At 37.2% G+C, this 25465-nt stretch overlaps 1 protein-coding gene across 8 annotated transcripts in view; it reads left to right on the top strand.

The window, feature by feature from the left end:
• The first annotated feature begins 5820 nt into the window (after positions 1 to 5820).
• Positions 5821 to 25465, top strand: part of LOC129750125 (protein sidekick) — a 59972-nt gene continuing 40327 nt past the window's right edge. For all 8 annotated transcript variants that reach the window (XM_055745365.1, XM_055745373.1, XM_055745393.1 and 5 more), the window contains exons 1-3: positions 5821 to 5992; positions 11944 to 12819; positions 19026 to 19328. In XM_055745365.1, coding sequence (XP_055601340.1) covers positions 5830 to 5992; positions 11944 to 12819; positions 19026 to 19328 — 1342 coding nt within the window. In that variant the 5' untranslated portion in view covers positions 5821 to 5829. The remainder of the gene's footprint in view (positions 5993 to 11943; positions 12820 to 19025; positions 19329 to 25465) is intronic.

The raw sequence follows: 25465 nt of genomic DNA on the forward strand, positions 1-25465 counted from the left end.
TCGAAATTTCAACACAAATTTTAAATTGGAATTCCGAACTTGAATTTTGATTTTTTTAAATATATTCAGAAATATCGTTTGGTTTAGAAAACGTCCCTGCGTTGTTCGAATAAGAGATAACTAGCCACGCTTCTTTGCTTTAGCTTTGTAAGGTCAATTACACCTTTAAACGTAAAAAATAAGCCAAAATTACGAAAAACATTATGAAATTCTATCAAAATCGAGAAATCTTGGTCACGTTTTAACATGAATTTGAAATTAGTAGTTGGGTGTGAAAAATTCTCCAGCTTTGGTACAACGAGTGATATCTAAACATCATACGAATTTCTACTCTGATCCTCTGCGGACAATAGAGATTCAAGACTATAAACAGGTAAAAGCATCATGAAATGCTGGAAAAGATGAAAAAACAGCCAAATTGTTTTATTTCCAATTCGGTTTAAGACTTCCTCAAACTACCCTTCGGTCTAAAGAAAGTTCCAGCTTTATTCCAGGGAGTGATTACCTTGGCACCCAATCGAGAGAGCTAAAAATCCCGGAAACATTTCGGAAACACATCCTGTTTATCTGGTTGACTGGTGTTTTCAAGCAATTTTAAAAACCCAATTTTCTAAAACGAAATCATTTCAAATACGAATTCTGAACTTTGAATTTTGAATACAGATTCCGAAATCGGAATCTTAATTCGAACTTTATTTTTTTTTATCTTATTCTGAACTAAATTTTTAAGTTTGAATTTTGAACCGAAAATTTGTTCACAAAACTCGAAGTTTTTAACACAATTTTTAAATGTGAATTCTTAACTTGAAGTTTGAGCTCCCACTCCAAAGTCAGCCAAAGTTTTTGAAGACACCTAATTTTTCAACTGAAATTCTTAAGTCAACTTTTGAGTTCGAATGTTTAACTAAAATTTTTACCACTAAACTCAAATCTTCAACATATTTTTTTTTTCAATACGAATTCGGAATTCAAATGCCGAACTAGAATTTAGAGCTTTGTGTAGTTATTCAGAACTAGAATTTAAAGCGTAATTTCTGAACTCGAATTTTGAACTTCCATTCCCAATTTTTTCAAAGTGGAGACAGTTGAAGACCGTCAAGCAAGTCAAAGTCAGTTAATGGTGATCAAAATGAGAAAAAGACAGTTCAAATTAGTCAGAGTCAGGTTCAAAACAGTCTAAATCAGTGAAAGTAAATAAAAGTTAATCTAAATCAGTCAAAATTTTTCAGATTCAGGAAAACATTGTCAAATTGTGTCAAACTTTGTTAAAGTTCGTCATAGGCATTTTCAATTATTAGAAGTAGACTAACTGAAACTGCTCATGAGCGACTTTTACTAACTTTGACTTACTATAACAAACTTTGACAAATTTTGAGAGACTTTGACTGATTTACCTCGACTTTGACAGTAGTCGACTGCCTGTCACATCCAACCGACATCTGTCATAATTTTAAAAGTCTGTCAAAGTATGTCAAAGTCCATCACAGTAAGTTAAAGGCAGCCCAATTCAGTAGAAGTCAGTCAAAGTCCATCAGAGTCAGTCAAATGTAGTCAAATTCAAAGTCAGTCACATTAGGTCAAAGTCAGTCAAAGTAAGTCAAAGGCAGCCAAATTAAGTAGAAGTCAATCTTAGTCCGTCAGAGTCAGTCAAACATCCTCATAATCAGTCAAAGACCCTCAGAGTCAGTCAAATGTAGTCAACGTCAAAGTCTGTCAAAGTCTGTCAAAGTAAGTCAAAGGCAGCCAAATTAAGTAGAAGTCAGTCAAAGTCCGTCAAAGTCAATCAAATATAGTCAAAGTAAGTCAAATGCAGCCAAATTAAGTAGAAGTCAGTCAAAGTCCGTCAGAGTCAGTCAAAGTCAGGCAGCGTCAGTAAAATGTAGTAGTCAAAATCTGTCAAATGTAGTCAAAGTCAGTCAAAGTATGTCAAAGGCAACCAAATTAAGTAGAAGTCAGTCAAAGTCAGTCAGAGTCAGTCAAATGTAGTCAAAGGAAAGGTCAAAATCTGTCAAAATCTGTCAACGTCAGTCAAAGTAAGTCAAGGCCAGTTAAATTCAGTAGTTAAAGGAAAGGTTAAAGTATGTCAAATTCAGTCAAAAACAGGAAAAGGCAGTCAAATTCAGTAGATGTCAGTCACAGTCCGTAAGAGTCAGTCAAAGTCAGGCAGCGTCAGTCAAATGTAGTCAAAGTCAAAGTCTGTCAAAGTTTGTCAAGGTCAGTCAGAGTAAGTCAAAGGCAGCCAAATAAGGTGGAGGTAAGTCAACGTCTGACAGTGTCAGTCAAAGTTCGTCAAATTAAGTCAAATGTATTCAAAGTCAAAGTCTGTCTAAATATGTCAAAGTCAGTCAAGGTAAGTCAAAGGCAGCCAAATTCAGTAGAAGTCGGTCAAAGTTCGTCAGAGTCAGTCAATTGTAGTCAAAGTCTGTCGAAGTAAATAAAAGGCAGCCAAATTAAGTAGAAGTTAGTCAAAGTCCGTCAGAGTCAGTCAAATGTAATCAAAGTCTGTCAAAGTACGTCAAAATCAGTCAAAGTAAATTAAAGATAGCCAAATTAAGTAGAAGTTAGTCGAAGTCCGTCAGATTCAGTCAAATGTAGTCAAAGGAAAAATCAAAATCTGTCAAAGTTAGTCAAAGGTAGCCAAATTATGTAAAAGTCTGTAAAAGTCCGTCAAAGTCAGTCAAGGACAGTCGAATTCGGTGAAAATCTGTCAAAGCCTGTCAAAGTTACATATGTCTAAGATTGTCAGTCAGCGTATTATAGTTCTTCAGAGTTTGTCAACCGGAGGATCGGCGCGGAATCATTAAGTAAGTAAGTAAGTAGAGTTTGTCAATGTAAATAACAGTTTGTCAAAACTTGTCAGAGAAATTTAAAGTCAGGCAAAGGTGGTCAAAGTAAGATCAAGACAGTCATAGTTTGTTGGAGTCTGTGAAAGGCAGTCAACAACTGCTAAAGTCGATGAAAATCAGTTATAGTCTAAGCACAGACAAACAGACGGGACACTCGTATTTCATTCTTCGCAAAATCATCAGAAGCTAGGCAATGTCGCCGCTAGAGTACACTGCTATCGGATTAAAGATTCTCGATCATGGTAGCCTTCTGTTTCTATGCATCTCCATGGTCTCCAATAATGTTCCAAGTCAAAATAAACAAAGTAGCTACGAGTTAGCAAAAATTTCGTTAAAGAGAAAAATATGAGATTTCTGTTGGTTTTTTTTTACATTTTGGAAGTCTATAATTTCCAGATACGCTAAACCGTACGTGTGTGAAGAAGTTTTGAGATTATGTGTTGATAATGTGATCGTTGGATGCAAAATTGTTGATCCCATTCGAAGCCTACCCCCTAGGATTCCAATTGACTCTGGAGATCAGAATAGTACGTGACGAATCTGGAAACCTTAAGAGACTCCTGTCCTGATACTTTGTGTGTTTTGTGCTATTGAGTGAACATTTTAAGGCTAACAGCAACAAGGATAAACAGCCTAGATTTACAGCTGAATCTGAGATTGAGAACTAAAAAATAACTCGAAATATGGTTTCCTCGACCGAAGGTTGTCGAAGATGAAGAAAAGCAAGATAGTGAATTGCCATCATTAGATGCTTTTGATTTCAATAAATTACATATTCATGTGAACGATAATCGTGTTTTATTGTGTGCCGTTTCCCACTTATAAATTGTTTTTTTTTCTGCGTTTCCGATTGAATGGCATTATGTTTAAGCGCGAACTTATTCTATAATTTAAAAGTTTAAATCTGAAAATGAAAAAGTCAGATCTGATTTGAGAAAATGATATATTTAATTTTCTAGTCATTTTCGAACTATGAACAAGAAGTGAATCTGCAGTTCTGGCACTAAGTCGGATCAGCTAGCGCTATGTATAATCATTATAGTGACTGGAATTTTTCGAATTTGATTTCGAGAAATAAATTTCTAACAGCAGAATGTTGTCTGACTTTTTCACTTAGCAGCACAGAACATTCACATTCAAAATTTTTCTCCTCATAACTTTCAGAAGTGTATTCCAGTGCAAATTTGAATATTTTTGTATCCTTGGAATCTATGAAAATTGAATCCTTCTCCTTCAAGGCCTCGAATGTATTTGTTGTTCGTAACCAGCCGTTTAACAATCTTTATCACACCTGAAAAGCAAAAAACTGATTAAGTTTTGAAGACTAAATCTACCAATATCTGTATATAAATGATAAATCGGTTGTTTACATTCTTGCGTAAACGCCAAATAGTCATAGCTGACCATGATTCATTTTAAAATTTTAATTGATTGGTAGGCAATGTCGCCAGCAGATGGCAATGTTATCGCTTTGCGAAAAACGAGTTGATTTTTCTTCAGAGTGTCTCGTCTGTTTATCTGTGGTCTAAGTCTAAGTAACTCAAAGTTAGTCAAAGTAAAACAATGCAAATCAATGTAGGTCAAAGTCAGTTAAAACCAGTTGCAGTCACTCAAAGCCTGTCATAGCCAGTCAAAATAAGCCGAAGACAGCCAAGTAGAAGTCAGTTAACGTCCATCAGATTCAGTCAAAGGCAGTCAAGCGCTGTCAAAATCGTTGAAAATCAGTCAAAATCTTTTAAAGTTAGTCAAGTTATAGTCAGTTAAAGTTAGTAAATTTCAGGCGAAAGCAGTTTAAGTTAGTCGATTTTTTCAGGGGTTGTTAATACGAGTCAAAGTTAGTCAAAGTCAGTCAATGGATGTTAATATTATTCAAATTCTGCTATACCTAGTTAAGAAGTTAAAATCAGTAAATGTTCGTTAACGAAATGACTTTATCCAGAAAAAACGGTCTGGTTTTACCTAAATAACGCTCTAAAATGTAGGAAAAAAATCCTCTCAAAAAATTGAAAAAGGATCCCGTCTGACAAATCCCATCGAACACTAATCCTGACCTCGCTACACCATTTTCGATGCGGAGCAGAAGAAAAAACATCTCGGAAGATGAAAGTTTTGCGCTTCGGTTATTAAAAATCCAAACAGCCTCCACCCAAATGATGAAAAAAATCTTACCGAAAATATTGACTTTCCCAGAAAAATTAAGAACTTTTGCCAGCGTTCGCCATTTTCCTGGTATTAGTGGGATGTTTTAATGGTTCTCCCAAAAAAAAAACTTTCAGCAACACCAACTTCGAAGTTTGTGGTTAGCCGGCGTTTAATGTAAATTGGATAAAGATTTCCCTTCTCGTCTCAACCAAACGGATCCATTTTTAATCAGTAGTGTGTCAATGCTTCTGCTGCTTCGGGAAAATTTCTGGCCTTCACCACCACCAGCAGCTCACAAGTTAATAAGTGGGTGGGTGGGACTGTTGCCAGCCCACCTAATTCAAGGCGCCAAGCTTATAATTATGGGGAAACGACAAAGTTGTGTCTCTCAATTTTCGACTGTCAATAAAATGGTGCAGAGCACAGGTGTGTGTGGGTGGGTTGGATTTAAAGGCAACAAGTTAACAAGTTAAACAAGTCACTTCTAGGCGGTTGTTGACCGACCAAAAGAGTGGTGGTGGGGGTTGACGATAATTTTCAAGTGTTTAATTTGCTGTGCCTGCACAGCACAGCAACAAGTCGTGCTATACGAAATTAATGATTTATTAGGTAAAGCCAGTGACCAGCAAGCACACCATTCATCATTCCGATCGTTTGGGGACGATAATCAAAAACCATACATGTTGGATGGAATTCGATAAATTTTTCAAAACCAGAGGACTTGTGCCCTCACCATGAATCTATGAGTGTGATCAGAATTTTAAAACTTTTAGACTAACATGTTTCTTTAACATTTTCTCTCTCTCTCTCTCTTTCGATATCAACAGGTTATCCGCAGCCGATGTATCGGTGGTTGAAGAATGGCGACCCGGTGGGAGAGTTCGAAACCAGTCAGTATCTCAAGATACAGACCACATCGAGGGAGGATGCCGGATCGTATCAGTGTCTGGCCAAGAACGACGCCGGAACGATATTCAGCGAGAAGATTGACGTCGTGGTGGCATGTAAGTGGCGATGCATTTTTGATTAATTACCTACTATCTATCCCTGTTTCGAAGGTTTCTATTTGAGTAGATGCTCCGAAATGAGATCCCAGAACACCAGGGCTCGTTAAAATAGGGATCAAGGATTGAACTTTGATCGGGAGGTCAAGCTGTAAGAACAAGAACTTAATAGGTATAAGTTTTTTGATAAAGTAAAACTGTCCTACACATTTTACAATCTTCAACCAGATTCCCAACTGGGTTTTACTAACGTAAAATTCCAGCCCAAGAAATGGTGTATAGCAAGTCACGTTGACAGATATAATTTTTCCCGCTACTGTTGACTCAGGCGTTATCAGAAAAGAGGTAGACTTAATAGCGGCTAGTTATCCTATCAAACGGAAAAATTGAACATAGCATTTTTTCCATAGATTTTATCATATACTTGGGAAAACTGAAAATAATAAAAGGGATAAAAAAAACAAATTTGATATATTAAATATGGTATAAAGTTGATTCACGTTGGGATTTTAAAACATTAAAGCTCAATACCACATTGGGTGAAGAATGACAGACTGTTATTTTAGTCTTAATTCTTAGAATTAGATACACTTATAACAAGATAGGCGAGGGTACATCAACGTTGTCTAGCAAACGAAAAACAGATACATATGAGCTGGAGTGAATCGTTCATAAATGATTCACAACTACGAGATTCAGGAGATTTGAGTTTACTATGATCAGAAAAGGTTCTAATCAGCATGCTACAATGAGGGCAAATAAACGATTTTACAATGACAAAGTTGGCATTTAGCCTATTCACATATGGATTTTTAAGCATTAAAGGTTTTTTACACACTAGATTTGAAATAAGGACTTTTTTAACTTACTTTGTAAAAATCAGACATACACTAAAGAAATGTAGTTGGGCAAAAGAGGGCCATTTAAACACTAAGGAAAGTAAATACAACATTACAACATTCCGTACCATGTCTTGTTTTGGTATATTTGTATTTTATCATTTTTTTTTACTGACCAGTTAGTGCTCTGGTTAGACAACTATAATGAGTTTCTGTAACGTCAAATTTGAAACAAGCGATAGTAACACTGCACGAAGCAGTACCAGTGGATTCCAGAACTAGGATGGGCTTATGATAACGAAATATCAGAGTACGATGTTAGACGAGCTTTTACTCCTCTTAACCGTGTAACCATTATAAAGCAAAGGGAATTTGACACCTGTGTTAATACAAGAGAAGTTACATGTAAATATTAGGTGAAACAGATATGACTGTCGATTAATTTTATGGTTTGCACAAACATTACTCTTCCACTTTATTCACTGAAACTTTCAAAAATGTCTGTAAGCTTGACAGCGGAAGTTTCATCGAGATCTTGAAAACCCAAGGTATCCTTTGCCTCAATGACTCTATCATTTACAGCTGAGTCATAAGTAGCGGGAATTAGTTAAAGTCACGTTTTCCGTCACATGTGATTAAGAAAACAAACAGCTTTATGAGCTCTCACCCTCTTATTTGCATTGCTCATGTGCTGTTTATTTTCTTTTGTCTAATAAGGAGGTCGGACAACAGCGTTTTCTTTCAACAGGCTTCTTCCTGGAGTTTGGACAGCGTTCAAAAACAACTTTTCGACAAAGGGTTACTAGCAATCCAGGGTGTAGTCATTATGACATTTTGACTTAATTTACATCTAAAAAGGACTCCTGATTGTATCTTATTGGTGCGCAAACCTGCCTAAAATTATCGACCAATTTCATATTTTTATAATGAATGTTATTTTGGGCAAATCATTGGAAGACTGTAAGATGATATCGGCTATTTGGGTTGCTATGAAAAAGAAACTGCCCATAAAAAGTCATTTAAGGTGTGTATAGAAAACAAACACTCAATTGTTCTCCTTGCGCGACCAACTAACTGTATTGGAATAGCGGATGGATGAATGGATGGATCTAGAATCGTGCCATTACGCGAAAACTAGCTTTAATTAAAAAAACGATGTTTCATGTCACAAAAATGTGCACATTTACACATTAAATTAAGAGACAGCTTCCCTGAAAAATTAATCAATTTCCACCAAGCATTCAAAGGTTATTCACAAAATAAAGCATTGCATTTTTTTCGAATACAATCCTTATGTACATACAACCTATAGGCGATTACCACTATACAAAGTTTGCCGAACAATCCAGTTCGAAGGACCAAATATTGGCTCACAAGCCTTTCATTTATCAGTTGATTACCCAGTTGAATCCCGGTTTACGGATTGTATTCCAAGGCACGGTGAGCCACCGCGTCCCCTAGGTTGCCACTCTGGGTCAATGGGTACAATGGGAAGACTCGTGATACACTTCGTGTATACCTACTACTCCCTAAACTCCACCTGGGACCACAGACCTAGTTCCCACCACGAACTGTTTAACACACAATGCTTCAATAGTGGAAGGTCTATTCGCGCCAATGCGTTCCAAGGCAATACTCATTAACGAGACCACTTTCAGCAAAACCTCTCATCCTTACGGTTCGACGTATGAACTCTCCTAAAACGACTTGTGAACCGACATCTCCGCGAAATGACTCGAGATACCTACTTAAATATCTCCACTTCGCGACTCAAGGCCTGATCTCTCCTCTAACAACTCGAGAACCGACCCCTCCTCGCATCGACTCATCGACCTGTCCTCTGCACGGTTCAAGGCCCGATCTCTCCTCTAGTGACCTCTCCTCGTAATGACTCGAGGTGACCACTTATACCCCTCCTCTTGTTAATTAAAGGCCTTATCTCTCCGTTTGCGACTCAAGACCCGACCTCTTATCGTAAAAACTAGGAGTTGATCACACCAACCTTTTCTCCTGAAGATTCGAGACCTGATCTCTCCTCTAACGACTCGAAGCCCGACATCTTATCTCTAGGATTCGAGGTAGGTCACCTTTGAGCCCGTCGAGTGCCTATCGAGTGCAGCTTATCCTAGACTCGTGCCTAACACATCACACGCGTGGGACTTAACACAACTACTCGGATGATTCCCGACGAAGAGGTCATCCTACTCCGACTCGAATGGCTCACCTGGCGTCGAGAACCACTCTACCCGTGGATATTCCCGGTCGTGAAATAACCGTTTCCCAACGATTTCCACTGCGAAGAAGGTAAAGTCTTATCCCCGCAACTTGGGTCGTTGAGAACCGCCCTGAGAACCTACACACGTTCGCGGCAAACCCATGACCTCCGCTACGCAGAAGATGATGCCTTATCTTTGTAGCTTCGATCAAGGGATTGGACGCACACTACTCAGATGCTCCCCGTCGATGGAGTCATCCTACAACGTTGACTCCAGTTCATCTGCAGGGCAGTCATGATCCGGGTGAACTCATCGCTGACCGCATTCCAAGTGAGTCCGTACACATCCTCTGCACCACGTTTCGTGCTGTCGTGTCGGGCCCGCAGATGGTATACCCCCGCAAACCTCGGACAGGCAAACACCTCATGTCCCGGTGTTTCTTCTTCGTCACCACAATCTGGGCAATATAGCGAAGCCACATGTCAAAACCGGTAGTGGTACTCATGAAGCATCCATGACAAGTCAGGAATTGCGTCATATGGAAGTCCACTGCTTCCGATCCAGCAGTTGGATATCGAGTCCTCGTTGGCGAGATCTCGTACGTTGGGCGTGTCTTTATTGTCGTAGGATTAGACATTCTCCTATAGCTAAGCCACTAGGCAGGCGGCTTCGGACGAGATGGTCCGGTATCTACCGATAATCCGCAGGTTCATCAGCCGTTGAACGCTACTAAGTCTCTGCAGGTTACATAGTATTCCCGGGGCCTGCCTCCAGGCCGCTGCTCCTTACCGCAAGATTGACGTGATCACGCTTACCAGCATTCTCAGCTTACTACTGCGGATTGCCGAGGAGTTCTACATCATCCGTGTAAGTGCGACCGTGCCGCTTTCTTACACACGTAGTCGACATGACTCGTGAAACTTAGTCTGTCGTCGATCATCATCCTTAGGTACTTAAATGCGCATTTGGACACGATATCGCACGGTCTAACTGCTATGGTACTTTTTTTGGGGTGAGATCAGGTTGGTGATGAGCACCATCTCGGTTTTGTGTTGGGCTAGACGCAGGAACTTGGAGTGCATCCAGCTTTCCACTGCCTGGATAGCTACTGTGGCAATTACCTGTACCTCCGCTGTTGAGGAGCCTCTCTCCAAGAGGACTAAAACAACCGCTAATCCAACGAGTTCAGCTCCCGATGGGAACTCACAGTACCGGGCGAAGTATTGACCCCTTTGGCACACCCGCCGGAACCTCTTGTGTTTGTAAGCCCTCACCGGTCATATACTGTAGTTGGCGATTGTGGAAGTAACTTTCCACAACCCTATACAGATATGCCGGGACCTTCATTTAGAAGCGCGACGACGCTGTCCAACTGACGCTGTTGAAGGCGTTCTTCACGTACAGAATGGCTCACAAACCTGCGAACTTTACGATGTGTAGCTGGGCGATGTCTACAATGGTTTTACAATACGCACACGATGATACTGGAATATTCGAGCCGTTTCGGTTCGAAGGACCAAATTTTAGCTTCCAAATCAACTGCTGATGGCGTTTTAGGAGACTTCACCGTTTGAACTTAGACCTGAGCAGCAATCAACTCGCTGTCATAGATAATGGTTTGAGCGTTTTGTTTCTTCTCACCCACACGATCCGGTTCGAGGGACCAAATTTTGGCTCACCAGCCAACTGCCGAGAGATGTCTACAATGTGTTGACAATAAGCACACGCTGAAACTGGATTATTCGTGTCTACGGCACGTCAGCTCTCAATGTTGTAACTTTGGTAGGGTTGGGTAAAAGTACGACCTTAGTGCTACTCCACTTTTAGACAATATCGCAGTAATTTTTTCAGAAAAGCAATGACAGCATTTGATTCGTTAGACTTTTATCTCCCTTTTAAAAAAAATTACGACGATTGTAGAATGACGGATTTTAATTGAAAATTTTTAACTGGTATCGGAATGTACTTTTACCTCACCTTTGGGTTAAAAGTTCGATTGATGTGATATTAGAGTACGACTATTTAAAAATTCCTCGTTTCGGAATAAAGTCAAATGAAAAATTATTTTATATCAATCTTTGCTTCCAGTAGCAGCTTTTGTGTTCGCTTCGCATACAAATTCTATACATAAGAAAAACATCCTGCGCCAATTCGGGATCTGCACTTATTGTCCATATTCATCAGGTTTACGAAATCCCGTTTTCATTGTGTTTGATCAATTTTTCGGGCGAGCAGGTGGTTGTAGAAACAAACATATGCCTAAATGTTTCCAGTGCATTTTTTTTATAAAGTAAAAACTTTTTGTTCAGATTTACTTTGGTATACTTTGAACAATAAAATAAACACATTAACACTTCTATTGAAAACAATATTTTTTATTACTTGAACATGTTTGCCATTATTTTAAATATTACGTCATTTATGAAAAAAAAGTTTACCTCATTATTCGGAGTATTCTCAATTTAAACGTCCACAGAAATTATGTCTGCATGTAGGCAGTCTAAATCATTACCATTCCACGCCGGGTTTTTTTTTTAATTTACTGTTTGCAGTTTGTGATATTCTCAAAACATACTTTCGCCCGACTCGTACTTTTGCCCCAGCTTACTCTACATATGTTGACTCGCGAACCAGCCAACTTTCGTGAAGCGGTACAACAGTAAGTTTGCCTGAAATTTTCAACCCAATGACAATACCAATTTCAGTAATGAAGCAACACCATAAAAATTGAGTTAAATATGGTCCTTCGAACCGGATTTTTTTCAAACAAAAAGGCCGTTTTTCCTAAACCAATATCTCTGCATTTTTTATCCAGATAATATCCAATTAAAACTAAGTTCGTGAATAAATTTAAACTTTATTTAACTGATGATTTTTTTTCATTTTTTTTTCACAGACATGGGCGTCTTCGAGGACCTGACGGAGCAGGTCGTCTCGGTGCAGTCGGGCTATCCGGCCATTTTGAACCTTTCCCGGATAGAATCGGTTCCGGCCCCCTCGGTGACGTGGCAAACTGAGGACGGACCGTTGAACTACGACATCAAGTACGCCGTTACGGCTAGCAATCAGCTGATTATCTTGAGTGCCGACGAGAACGATATGAAGTCGTACCGAGCGAGGGCTATCAACACGCAGATTGGGCGGGAAGAGATCAGTGCGTTCATTCGGGTCAATGTGACCGGGAATGCTTATGCGGAGGTGGCTCCAGAGATTGTTGTGGAGCCGAAAAGTATGAAGGTGGTTCGGGGAGAGAATACGGTTCAGCTGGAGTGTATTGCCAATGCAAGGCCGTTGCACGAGCTGGAGACGATTTGGTTGAAAGATGGAATTCCGATTGATAATTCGGGGGTGGCTTACGCCCACACGGATCCCTGGAATCGGACACTGGCGCTGTTGTATGTGAATTTGACGCATACCGGACAGTATACCTGTCAGGTGCAAATGAGAACCGGGGGACATCCGGTGGTGCATTCGGTGGCCTCGGTCACAGTTCAGGAACCCCCATCGTTTTTTACCCCGTTCCGGACGGAAACTTTGGGAGATTATGGCGCGAGAACGGTGCTTCCGTGTGACGTTATTGGGGAACCGATTCCGTATGTGACGTGGTTCCGGAATGCTGAGGCACTGGATCTTTCTACCGATAGGTATACGGTGATGGAGGATCATTCGTTGGTCATAAAAAGGCTCAGCATGGAGGATTCGGCCATGTTCCAGTGTTTGGCGAGCAACGAAGCCGGGGAGAAGTCCAGCTACACTTGGTTGAAAGTCAAAAGTAAGTATTTTTTTTAGGGATGTTTAACAGTTTTAACCGTAGTTTAGTAACCTTAACTGTGTAATAGGGTGGCCCTTATTGTCCAACTTTAATAAATCCTTGCTCCCAACCCTTAATATTGATCCAATCAATTATAAAACAGTACTGACAAAATTTTAGTGCATTCGGATAATTCTAAGGCGCCCTTCAAAGACCATTAAACTTATATGGAAAAAGTGGAAATTTTCTTTAAAATAATAGATTCTGACAACATTGCAGAATCAAACAAAACAAAAATTTATGAATCAAATTAACAATTTTTAATCAATAATCAAATCATGCTGGATTGCAAAAACCTCACGGGCTCAAGTCACAAGAAATTAGTGCAAAATTTTGCAAATGATGGGATTCGAAATGGTGCATACGGAAGAGTAGGGCAGCGCATATTTTCCACAAGTGGTACAATCGGTGATTTTAGTCTAAAATAAAAAAAAGGGAGTGATTTGGCAATTCAATTTTCCAACGAACTAGTATCATCTTCATACCACTCCAACACATCCGAAGTATCCTCTGAACGTTGTCGTGACACAACTTGTTGCTCCCTGTCTCATGCATTCGGCACAGGTCAAAGCCTAAAACGGGATAAAAGTTGTAGAATGAGTTTGTGGGTGGGACATGTAAGTTCAAATCTCTCTGGGGCTGGAAGAAGGAGGTACTACTTACAAGTGTGGCAGCGGTCGCTGAATGCACTTGATCAATCGCCAGCAACATAACCGTCAGTGACAATAGAGCAATAACCAATTTCATTGTGGATTGATTTTTTTTTTTTTTGAGATACTTTCCTTTGGGTAATCTTAGCTGCTCACACTTTAGTGAATGATTTGCCAGCCTCGGCGAAGTTCCTTTTATACTTTGCTGAATTATCAAAAATATAGACTGGGTTTTCCTTTTTCAAAGACGTCAATTCAGTTTAAAATTAGTTACTGTTTACTCAGTCGGTGGTTTGTCTGGATTTTTTTTCATCATCAAATTTAACGGGATAGATTGGCATAAAAAAGAGCACGTGTAGACAGTTTGGGCTGGGGTGACTGCTCTGGAATTATCCTGGAAATCGAAATTTTAATTTTGTTGCCAACTGACATAGAAATGTCTACAACGTCAAAATCTTACGTTATATGGAAAATAAATTTTTGTTTAGCAAAAATCGACTTTTTGGGATTGAGTCGTTTTTTTTTAAACCGAAAGATTTCTGTGGAATGTTTGAAAATGGACATGAAAAATAAATCAAAAATCGCTCCGAAACTCATTGAACCCATTTGCGGGTTTAAAGGGCATCTACGATTTTTTGACTTGAATTTTGGAACAACGATAAAAAAAATTACAAAAAATGACAAAAAAGACAATTTTTTTAAATTACAAAACTAAAAAAATGAAAAAAAAAATCAAAACCGACAAAAATAAAAAATCGACAAAAAAATCAAAATGACAAGATTACAAGAATTAAAAAAAATTCAAAAATTACAAATCTATTAAAAATGACAAAAATCACAAAATTGACAAAAATGAAAAAAATGACAAAAATGACAAAAATGACAAAAATGACAAAAATGACAAAAATGACAAAAATGACAAAAATGACAAAAATGACAAAAATGACAAAAATGACAAAAATGACAAAAATGACAAAAATGACAAAAATGACAAAAATGACAAAAATGACAAAAATGACAAAAATGACAAAAATGACAAAAATGACAAAAATGACAAAAATGACAAAAATGACAAAAATGACAAAAATGACAAAAATGACAAAAATGACAAAAATGACAAAAATGACAAAAATGACAAAAATGACAAAAATGATAAAAATGACAAAAATGACAAAAATGACAAAAATGACAAAAATGACAAAAATGACAAAAATGACAAAAATGACAAAAATGACAAATATGACAAAAATGACAAATATGACAAAAATGACAAAAATGACAAAAATGACAAAAATGACAAAAATGACAAAAATGACAAAAATGACAAAAATGACAAAAATGACAAAAATGACAAAAATGACAAAAATGACAAAAATGACAAAAATGACAAAAATGACAAAAATGACAAAAATGACAAAAATGACAAAAATGACAAAAATGACAAAAATGACAAAAATGACAAAAATGACAAAAATGACAAAAATGACAAAAATGACAAAAATGACAAAAATGACAAAAATGACAAAAATGACAAAAATGACAAAAATGACAAAAATGACAAAAATGACAAAAATGACAAAAATGACAAAAATCACAAAAATCACAAAAATCACAAAAATCACAAAAATCACAAAAATGACAAAAATCACAAAAATGACAAAAATGACAAAAATGACAAAAATGACAAAAATGACATAAATGACAAAAATGACAAAAATGACAAAAATGGCAAAAATGACAAAAATGACAAAAATGACAAAAATGACAAAAATGACAAATAAGACACAAATAAGAGCAAAAGGATAGAACAGATAAAAAAAAAGCAAAACTGAAATTGTCTTTTTGTCTTTTTTTGTACTGTTTGTTGTTTTCGTCCTTTTTGCCTTTTTTGCTTTTTCTGTCTATTTTGCCTTTTATCTTTCTTTACATTTTTGTAGTTTTTGTCATTTTAACCAATTTTGCCATTTCTGTAGTTTTTGATTTTTTTATCATTATTTTTATTTCTACCATTTTTTATCATTATTTCTTTTTTTGTCTTTTTTGTGATTCCTGACATTTATGTCTCTTGTGTCATGTTCGTCATTTTTGCTTTTTTTTTTGTATTTTTCGTCTTTTATTCATTTCAATTTTTTTCCTTGTTCGTCATTTTCGTCTTTTTTGTCTTTTTTTTGCTTTTCTTTTTTATCTTTTTTTGTCTTTTTGTAAATTTTTTTTGTCATTTTAGTCATGGTGTCATTTTTGACATTCTCGTCTTTTTTGCCTTTTATCTTTTTTGTTTTTTTATCAATGTCGCTTTTGTCAGTTTTTGTTATTTTTGCTTTTTTTTTGCCATTTTGCCATTTTTGTCATTTTTGCCATTTTCGTCTTTTTTTGTCAGTTTTTTTTGTCTTTTTTTTTTTTTAATCATTTTTTTTTTTCATTCGTTTGGAAATTGTGGATTATTTGAGAATCTGAATTCGTCAAGTTTGAGATTTGTTTATTTGGCCATTTGTATCTTTTTAATATTTTATTATTTTGTCATTCCTATTATTTTGTTTTTTTTTTTCATTTTTGTTATCTTTTTTTAAAATTTTGCAATTTTTGAAATTTTTCTCAAATTAGTCAGATTTGAAATTGTTTTTGTTTTTTGTCGTTTTGACCCGACCTTGGTGCCATTTGCCATCAATTTTTTAATGCTATTTTTCTAAGGTTTTTATCATTTTCGGACCACACGGATGGAAAATAAATAAATGGTCCCTATGAAAAAATCGTAGTCTTAAATGCCTTCAAAAAGGGTTGAGGTTGGAATAATTCATGATTCATTTTCCAGGCCAATTCTTAAACATTCCGTAGAAATCATACGGTTTTTAAAGAACCAAGTCCGATAAAGTCGATTTTGAAAAAAAAAATATTTTTTTCGAGATAACATCACATCTTGACATTTAGTAATTTCTATGTCAGTTTGTTTATGTTTTTAATATAGCAGGTAAATCACCAGACTTTAAATTGAATAAAACACAAATTCCTTTATTGAGTTGTTGTTTGTTTCCATGTTTTGTGAATCAACAGATCTTGGGTCTTCCAAAATGAAAAAAAAAAACGTTGGGTGGGAGCTATCCAATGTAAGGAAAATTATGTCAGTATAAAATTTTGGTTAATGTTGATTAGAGTGCCCCAAATGACCCGACTTTTGAAAAAGTTAAACGCTGCAGGCTAAAATTGATCCTAGGCCTAGTACAAGATCTCATGCCAAATTTGGACCAGATTGGATCACGGGAAGGGGTCGCTCAACGAGCCTGAAGTTTGTATGGGATTTTAAGACATTTTGTTCGGGAGAAACATGAAAAACCAGTTTTTCATCAATAACTTTGGTTTCCGTCGGTCGATTTCTTTCAAAAAAGGGTTTTCTTAAAGTCCAAATTATGAAAAACATTTCATCCGAAGACTGCATTTCGATAAGAGTTAAGATAAAAAAGTTATTAGGCTTCGAAAATGGGCTAACTTTTTTAACGGTGGTATTCATCAGTGTTAATGAGGCGACGATATGTTCGACCGCTCCGACTCATTAACAGTGATGAATACCATCCTTAAAAAAATCAGCCCATTTTTGAAGCCTTATAACTTTTTTATCTTTTTTTTTTTTTTTTTTTTTTATTCATAAACTATATTTATTAAGGCAATTCACTTCATAAAAGTAGTACTGTGCCGAGGGTCTGATTTGGTCTTAGAATTAAGAGGAGGTTGGAAGGGGTTTTTGGATGTGGATGGAGGGGTAGGGGAAGGGATACGATCTATTACACTGGTCGAATTCCGATTATCGGAGCTGATGAGTGTAGCGTTTATTCGTCGTGGGTCATCTTCAGCCTCGTCACCTGAGGCGATGGGCGAAGCTTGAGGGGTTGATCTCTTGCGAGGCGGTGAAACGGTCAAATGTATTGTTGGAGCTGGAACTGGTGTGGTGCTTTCTGTCGAGTGATGTTGATGCATTCGTTTTTGGGGTTGTTGTTGCTGTTGCTGGTCTGTCGGTTGGTTCGATTCGTTCGGTGTGGTGTATTTTTTCGGCTGCTGTTTTTTCTTCTGCTGGTTGTAGATGTCATTGTGATTTTTTACAACTTCTGCGTAGCTGGTCGTACTCGGTGTTGCAATTAATCTGCGAGCTGCGTCGAGGGTGATATTTTGCTCGGTTTTAATTTTCAATACGGCAGTTTCGTATGCGTTCACAGGGCAGTTTTTGTCGAGCGGAGAGTGGTTTCCGTTGCAGTTCGAACAAAATTTTGATTTTGCGGTGCAAGTTTCGCTGCTGTGAATTCCAGAGCAAACTATACACGCTTTTTCTAAGAGACATTTGCTTTTTGGGTGTCCATATTTTAAGCAGTTTCGGCATATTAAGGGCTGCGGATAATAATGCCGCGTCCTTAAGCGTATAAAACCGAAATTTATAAATTCCGGCACAACCGTCGAATTAATAGTTAGCACTAGTGTCGGTGTTTCCACGAGCCCTGCTGATGTTTTCTTCTTGATCCGTCTCACAGCTATAATTTTTTGGGCCGATAACTCTTTAAGAAGTTCCTCTTCGGACATACCTTCGACTTCGTTGCATCTTACCACAAATTTACGACTATTTAGCTCGGGGTGGCGGCCAATTTCGATTGGCGTGCCATCCAGAAGCTTGGAAAGAGTAAATATTTTTCGGGCTTGTTCTTTGCTTCGGATTCTCAAAACGTACCAACTTTTGTTCTTTACAAAGTAGCCACTTTCGATTGGGCCCGCAAACTGCTCGATCGACCTTCCAATAACGAATGGATTTTTCGGCAGTTCAGATCCATTTCTCGCTTTCAGGAACATGTAGTACAATCTACCATGCACTCCTTGAGGGTCCATCCATTCCGGAATGGTCCTGGCCGGATGATCTCCGGGGGAAGGACTCATCCCGGGAACAACAAACTTGTTAACGTATCTCTCATTAAAATAAAACAATAACCTTTCACTGTGGTGCGCGAGCTCGTAAAAATACGTCCGACTCCACTGAAGGCAGAAGCTAAACGTTTTTTTTTTTATCTTAACTCTTATCGAAATTCAGTCTTCGGATGAAATGTTTTTCATAGTTTAGGCTTTAAGAAAACCCATTTTTGAAAGAAATCGGCCAACGGGAACCAAAGTTATTGATGAAAAACTGGTTTTTCATGTTTCTCCCGAACAAAATGTCTCAAAATCCCATACAAACTTCAGGCTCGTTGAGCGACCCCTTCCCGTGATCCAATCTGGCCCAAATTTGGCATGAGATCTTGTACTAGGCCTAGGATCAATTTTAGCCTGCAGCGCATAACATTTCACAGGTTTTGAATTTCCCATACAAATTTGGGGCAGTCTAATGTTGATCAATGTTAAGGGTTCATAGCAGCAAAATTTAACATTTAACATTTGGCATTTAACTAAGGGCCACCCTACAAGTGTGTATGTTCGAAATAACCGACTCATTCTGTGCTTTGTGTATGATCTAACCTGGATCATGTAAATCCCCATCGTCATCATCATCAGAAGATAACACAACATCGACCGTCACCCCATCCGTTGTGGTGAAACACCTAATCCTTTACAATCAGTTCACGCGTAACAAGCGCCTAGCGCAGCCACGAATCATCCGGCTTCGAAATTCCGGATCCGGTGGTTCCGATCTGGCCACCATCGACGACACTGACACATCTGGATCTGCATCCGACTACACCAACAGCAACAACAGCAACAGCTTAGGCACCGGAAGCAACCAAAGGGGTCGCAAAAAGACGGCGACTTCCGGTGGTTCCGGGGCACGTGCCGGAGACTTCACGTTTGACCTTAGACGTAAGCAGCAGCCCACAAATAGCTGTGTCGTAGATCATCGTTTTCGAGTTTCTTTAAGTTTTTTCTCACCCACCCACACACAATAAACTTCACCTTTTTGCACCCTAAACAAATCTAGAGCGGCAACAATAAAGTTGCGCGCAACACCTTTGAAAGGTTTACCATCACCTGACAGCATCAGACGCACAACAACAGTAATCGTAATCGTAAAACTTTGCTCCCCCCAAAGCGACCCCCTTATTTAGGGGATCAGAAACATAGCCAAATCACACCCACCCACACACACGTATCGGATTTGTTAGTACGGAGTAGCCACATAAATTAGCAGCCATTTGGGCGCATCACCAGATCACCCTGCCCAAAAAATAGACCACAACAACAACAACAATAATCAGCATGCGATTAACAACCTAATAATAATCATATAATAATAATAATAACCCCATTGTATTGTGTTTGTTTTAGCTATCATTTAAACCTTTTCAGTTTTGGTTTTTAAATTTTGGATCATTTTCGGTCCCAGACCTCATTTAGGAGGCATCACAGTTCCCAACAAACTTCCAAACCGAGAGCCATTAATTTATGGCTGCACTTGTCTAGTTTTTTTTTTTAAGGGTTTCTGTTTGTGAAGCAAAAATACGAATCTGCGTATAGCCGCGAAAAACAGATTATCGAACTCACTCGTAACTGAGTGATTTGGAGTTGTTAGTTAGCTCTGTGGTTTTTTTTTTGGTTCAATTCAAGTCATTCCAAATGTTGCAATAGGAGATCAAATCACGCAAATTTTTGATGGATCTTTCCCATTGTTAATTGTTATGAAGGAACACTTCAAATAATAGCTTTCATTAATCACAAACATAAATTTTTGGTCAATCTCCATTCATCTCTTTTAATTGCACACGCTGATCATACTGACAATGTTTATGGAAGAGAAAATAGACTTACATAATTTGAATCTATTCCTTAAATTATGGAAAAGAAAATCAACTCTTCAAATGCTATTTATTCGTGCTTAAATCTTCAAGAAACTAGAATTACAGTTCCGATAATTTTTCGGAAATTTTATGTCAAATTCGTAAAACCGCTTCAATTGTCATAACTGTGGAAATAATCAACTCTTATGGTAAAACTATCCCAAGAAACGATTTCAGTTCTATAGGTAGTAATTGTTCAAACCCTATGAATCAAATAATTTTTTATTGATAAACTAGCTGATCCCGTACGAACTTCGTTTCGCTTTAAATCATTGGTACGTCAAAATGAGTTTAGAAAATGAATTCGAAACATTCTTTCGACAATTTTGGGGAAAAAAATCAACAGTGCTTAAAGTCGCTACTATTACTATTACTTGAAATTCAAATTAAACGGTTGATTGGCTTTTTATTAAAATTTATGTGAGAGTGTTTTCTTCTCGATCAGTTGCAAAATCTAGACATTATGGCAGAAATATGTACTATTTGTTTATGTAAAGCTTAGTTCTTTTAGAAATGGGACACTTTCATTTGCTAATAGCTCGTTAACTAGTTATCGGAGGTCCAAATTTTTGACAACATTTTGTTGCCTGTAAAAAGTACTATTCGACCTATTTTTTTCAAATTTTAAAATTTACGCGTTTTTGAGATATGTACGATGCAAGAGAAAAAGAAAAAAATAATTTTGCACAGTTTCCTTGAAAATGCGTCAATATCAAATTGATAGCTGACAAAACCGTTGATTATTCAAAGAATTACTGAGTTTTTGTGGTGGATAAGTATGCAAACACTGTCAATAATGTCCACAAAGTTCAAATCAAGCATTGGAGAGAAGCACATGATCGGCAACAACGGTTAAGGATCATCAAGGAAGTCAAGTCTTATAGCAGCTTTTTTAATTTTCAATAAACGAAAAACTAAGGGTAGATCGCTGAAATGTCCAAAACAATTTTCTCCGATAAGCTGAAAGTGTTGCCTAGTGATGACTAATTGAAATCCAACCTCAAACAACCATTTTTTGATAGTTCCAAAGCTCTTAAGCTATGAAACCGGTACCGAAAAAAAAACGTTCAAAAATGTGGTCAAAAATAATCAAATTTGTTCATTTCGAAACAACTGTATCCACTAAAATGCTTCCAATTTCCAGTTTCAAGAGAAGTGTTGGACCAGAAAGTATCACAAATTGAAGAAGGAGGGTGAAGCCACCTAAAATATAGATTTTACGAAGTATAAGTTGGAGAAACTGATCAATACCATGACTGAAAAAAGTGTGCGCCGGCCAATGGGTGATACCAAGAATTAAGTAGAAATTTCTTTAACAAAAAACGGTAAATATTTTTTTTCAAATTTTTTCATGAAAGATCATAACATTACCTTCTTTTTCTTCATAGAAAGTATTTCGTTCAAACAAATAGTTTTTTAGATACAGGCATTCGTAACTGTCCCATTTCTAAAAGAACTAAGCTTTACACGGCTCTTTTGCTTGATCTTCACACTTAAATTGGTATCAATTAACTGCCTCCAACAAAATTATTGCACAAAACACTGAACTTTCAATGAAACCCTCGTTTTCTGTCCCATGGCCCGAAATTCGATAATTGAAACCAATTTTACGTTCCTCAGAACTCCCTTGTGCCATTTTTTCTTTTCAAATTATGTGTAAAATAACGTCAGGAACTTGAAAACAGAGAAAAGTGAATATAGACGCCCCTTTCGCCGACCCTTTACACGGAACATGCTACCTGGAGTCAATTGCTCATAGTTTATAACCCTCATCTGAACATTTTCATCTCAATCCGATGCATGATCAAGACAATATCGCGAAAACAGTGAGCAACTGACATGTACGGCTTTTTTTTTTACCACGATTCAAAACTTGACACCTGAAATCAATTATCTTTTCTGTTAAACTCCCATGTGTCAATTTTCATTAAAATTCTATGCTCAATCAAGAGAATATCTTAAAAACTGTGAACAGATAATAACCCCTTTTGCCGACCCCTGAGTCATGATTTGAAACCTGAAAGCAAAAAAGCGTCCCTCAAAACTCCTATGCGGAAATTTTCATCTCAATCCAATCCAATCCAAGAATAACGTCAAAATCGCAAAAACATTAAAGTTGGGTATGGTAGTTCAGCCGACTTCTGATCCACGATTCAAAACTTGAAATCGATTGCTCGTCCCTCAAAACACTCATGTGCTAATTTTCATCACAATACGAACTATAATAACGCCAATATCGCAAAAACATTAATCAGTTAATATGGACGACTCCTTTGGCCCACCTTGGACCCTAAATTTGATAACTGTAATCGATTGCTCGTCTCTCAAAACACTAATGTGAAAAATAAATAAAAATAAACCTCTATAACTCTTTTGTCGGAAACACAAATTACTCTCGGTCTTAAGAAAAATTGATCATTGAGTTCTGTAACACTTTATTTTAAAAATTCTTGAAAACTCTAAATGATCGCAAAAGTCATAACACAAGTTTTAGAATTAAACAGTTTAGAGTGAAATCAACCATGGATATCTGATGAAATAACTAACCTACATGAAAAACTAACAAAAATGAGTTTGAATCAATTTATTTTTCTTTATTGTGGCAAATTCGCGGAAAAAACGATATAGATTTTGCCTAGATAATCTTGTTTCGGAGGTATAACGCATTGAAAATATCTATTTTACAATTTTTAGCAAAATTTAATAAATATTATCAAAAAAGGAAATTTTGTTCAGTAAATGGTAATCAATTTAACAACTTTGTTGAAGACTGCAAGGCGTTTCGACTTCAGCTTTAAAGATACACAAGATTTATTTTGGTCGAAATGATTTCACAATTCCTGTAACGGGGGAAAATAACATAATGAATACTTTTATAATTTTTACCCAGAAGTCGAATTTACTCAGGAGAATTTATCATTTAGCTTTTATTTTCTAAATCTTTGTAATATTTTTTTAATCAAAAAAGTGCACACATTGTTTGGATTTTTCTACCTATTTTCAAAATGTATACCGAAAACAAAAGCTGATAGAAAAAAAAATAATCACAATTTTGAATTCAGCGAATAAGTAAATACTAGAGTTCATCTCGCCAAAATGCCATTAAAATATTATAGGGTAAAGGCCCCTAAGACAACGGCTTAAGGAAGCTTTTTTCATTATTTCAATAGAATTGCCTTCCACGTTGGTTTAAAACTGATGTTTAGTAGTTAAACTATATTTCCAATTCTGTTTTATGAAACTATGTAGGAAATAGATCAATCCATTACGTACTTTTGAGTCAATTTATGATTTATTTTCCTCATTCAAGTTCCTTCATTGTCGTACCAGGTTCCTAATTCCGTCGTACAAGGAGACCGAAATTGTCTCAATTTATTCCACCCTCTTCAGAAACACATTTAAAATTTTGCGGTTGCGGTTCATGCAATTTGCATTAGCTTACATCGAACGGATCAACCGCGCAGGATAACAGCAGAAGTTCTTTCGAGTAACCAGTCGCAATAAGCCAAGAAACTACACACTTAATCTTTTCTCCTGTGGTCAGGTCGGTTTCGTCCTGTATTTTCAACAGCTGAAATTACAGGACGATCTCGGGACAGAAAAACAGCTCAGAAAAACAACTGTCAAATTCACCTGTAATGTCGAAACGGGGGTTTCCAGTGAATTCGAGAAGGTTTTCTTTCGAGGTTTTCAGGGGAATTCTAAATTTTGTTTTCCCTGGTTGCTTTTTTCTAATCAATCTCAAACGAGTAAAATTTATTGTTTTTAAATAAAAACACCTATTTAATGCACAAATAAATCAATTTATTAACACAAATTTGTTTAACTTTTTTTTAAACACAACACAATTTTACTTACTAATTCACTTCACTCTGCTGGATGATTGGTTTTCCTAAGTTTTGCTGGGCCATTTTACAAAATGGTTATTGGCTCGGGTTGAGAAGAAGTGCCGTTGGTTGTTTGGTGATTCCCGAAAAGAAGATTCTGTTGTTCAAAGCGCTGAACAGTTGTCATAATCGGTGCTGACTGGGCATTCTTCTGAACCAATAGGGCGGGTGGTGAGAAAACCGGAGGATCTGTCGCGTTTGCCAACGAAGATATCTGGAAGGGGGACACCATTTCGAGAATTTTTATTAGGAACTACCAAATTAGCAATCTCAACTTACCAGAAGACAAACTGTTTCGATGAGCTTTATCTTGATAGCTTAGGAGCTTATTACTGTCTGACCGAAACCAAACTGACAAAAAATTATCGCTACATTACACACACACGCGGTAGAAAAGGATACACAACGGTTGCTCACTCACACACCAACAAAAAACGCGCGATTCTAGATGAATCTCACGTGATTCAGGAGATAGCTGTCCTGAATTAAGGCCGAGGGTTCGAGTACCTGTGCACTCGTTTTAATCCCATCCTGGATTTCAGGGAAAACGAAGTGTCACGTATTTCGGATGAAGTTCCTTTCGAATTTCGCGACCTCTGTGCAATTTCCCTGTGATTCGAAAGTTCATTATCCCGAGAGGAATAAATGCATTCTTAGTGTGTAGGATAGCTTTATTGTAAACAGGTCTACCATTGCTTGGGTAATGCATCTGCAGGCAGCAAAATATTTTACCTTCTATTCAATTCTACCGAAATTGTCTCAAATTATTCCTCCCTCATGAGGGATAGATTTTAAATTTTGCGGTTGCGGTTCATGCAAATGCTATTATTTACTTCGCTCGGATCCACCGCGCAGGATAACTGCAAAGTTCGAATAAAAACTAAGTCGCAATAAAATGGTTTTGCCAAGAAATCTCAAGGTAGCGTTATTGTAGCTAGGTACCATTGCTTGGCTAGAGCAATTGCAGGCAGCAAAATATTAGACCTTACAAATTGAATCCACCCTGCAAATGTATTTTCTACCAACACACTCTCCAACGGACAGGGCTGCCATGATCCAGGATTTGTCTGTAAAATAAGATTTCATAACATTCATACAGACACTTAACACAAATTTCAATGCACAAATTTACATAGAAACTACCCATATTTAAAGAACATCAACATTTTTAATAGAACTATATGTTTTTCTACGCAATGAGACTGAATAGTAAGACATTTGAGGAGAGGCAGAATCACATTTACGTTTTGTCAACATTTGTATTCTTATACATGTG

Source organism: Uranotaenia lowii, chromosome 1, assembly GCF_029784155.1.
Source record: "Uranotaenia lowii strain MFRU-FL chromosome 1, ASM2978415v1, whole genome shotgun sequence".
NCBI classification, from domain to species: domain Eukaryota; kingdom Metazoa; phylum Arthropoda; class Insecta; order Diptera; family Culicidae; genus Uranotaenia; species Uranotaenia lowii.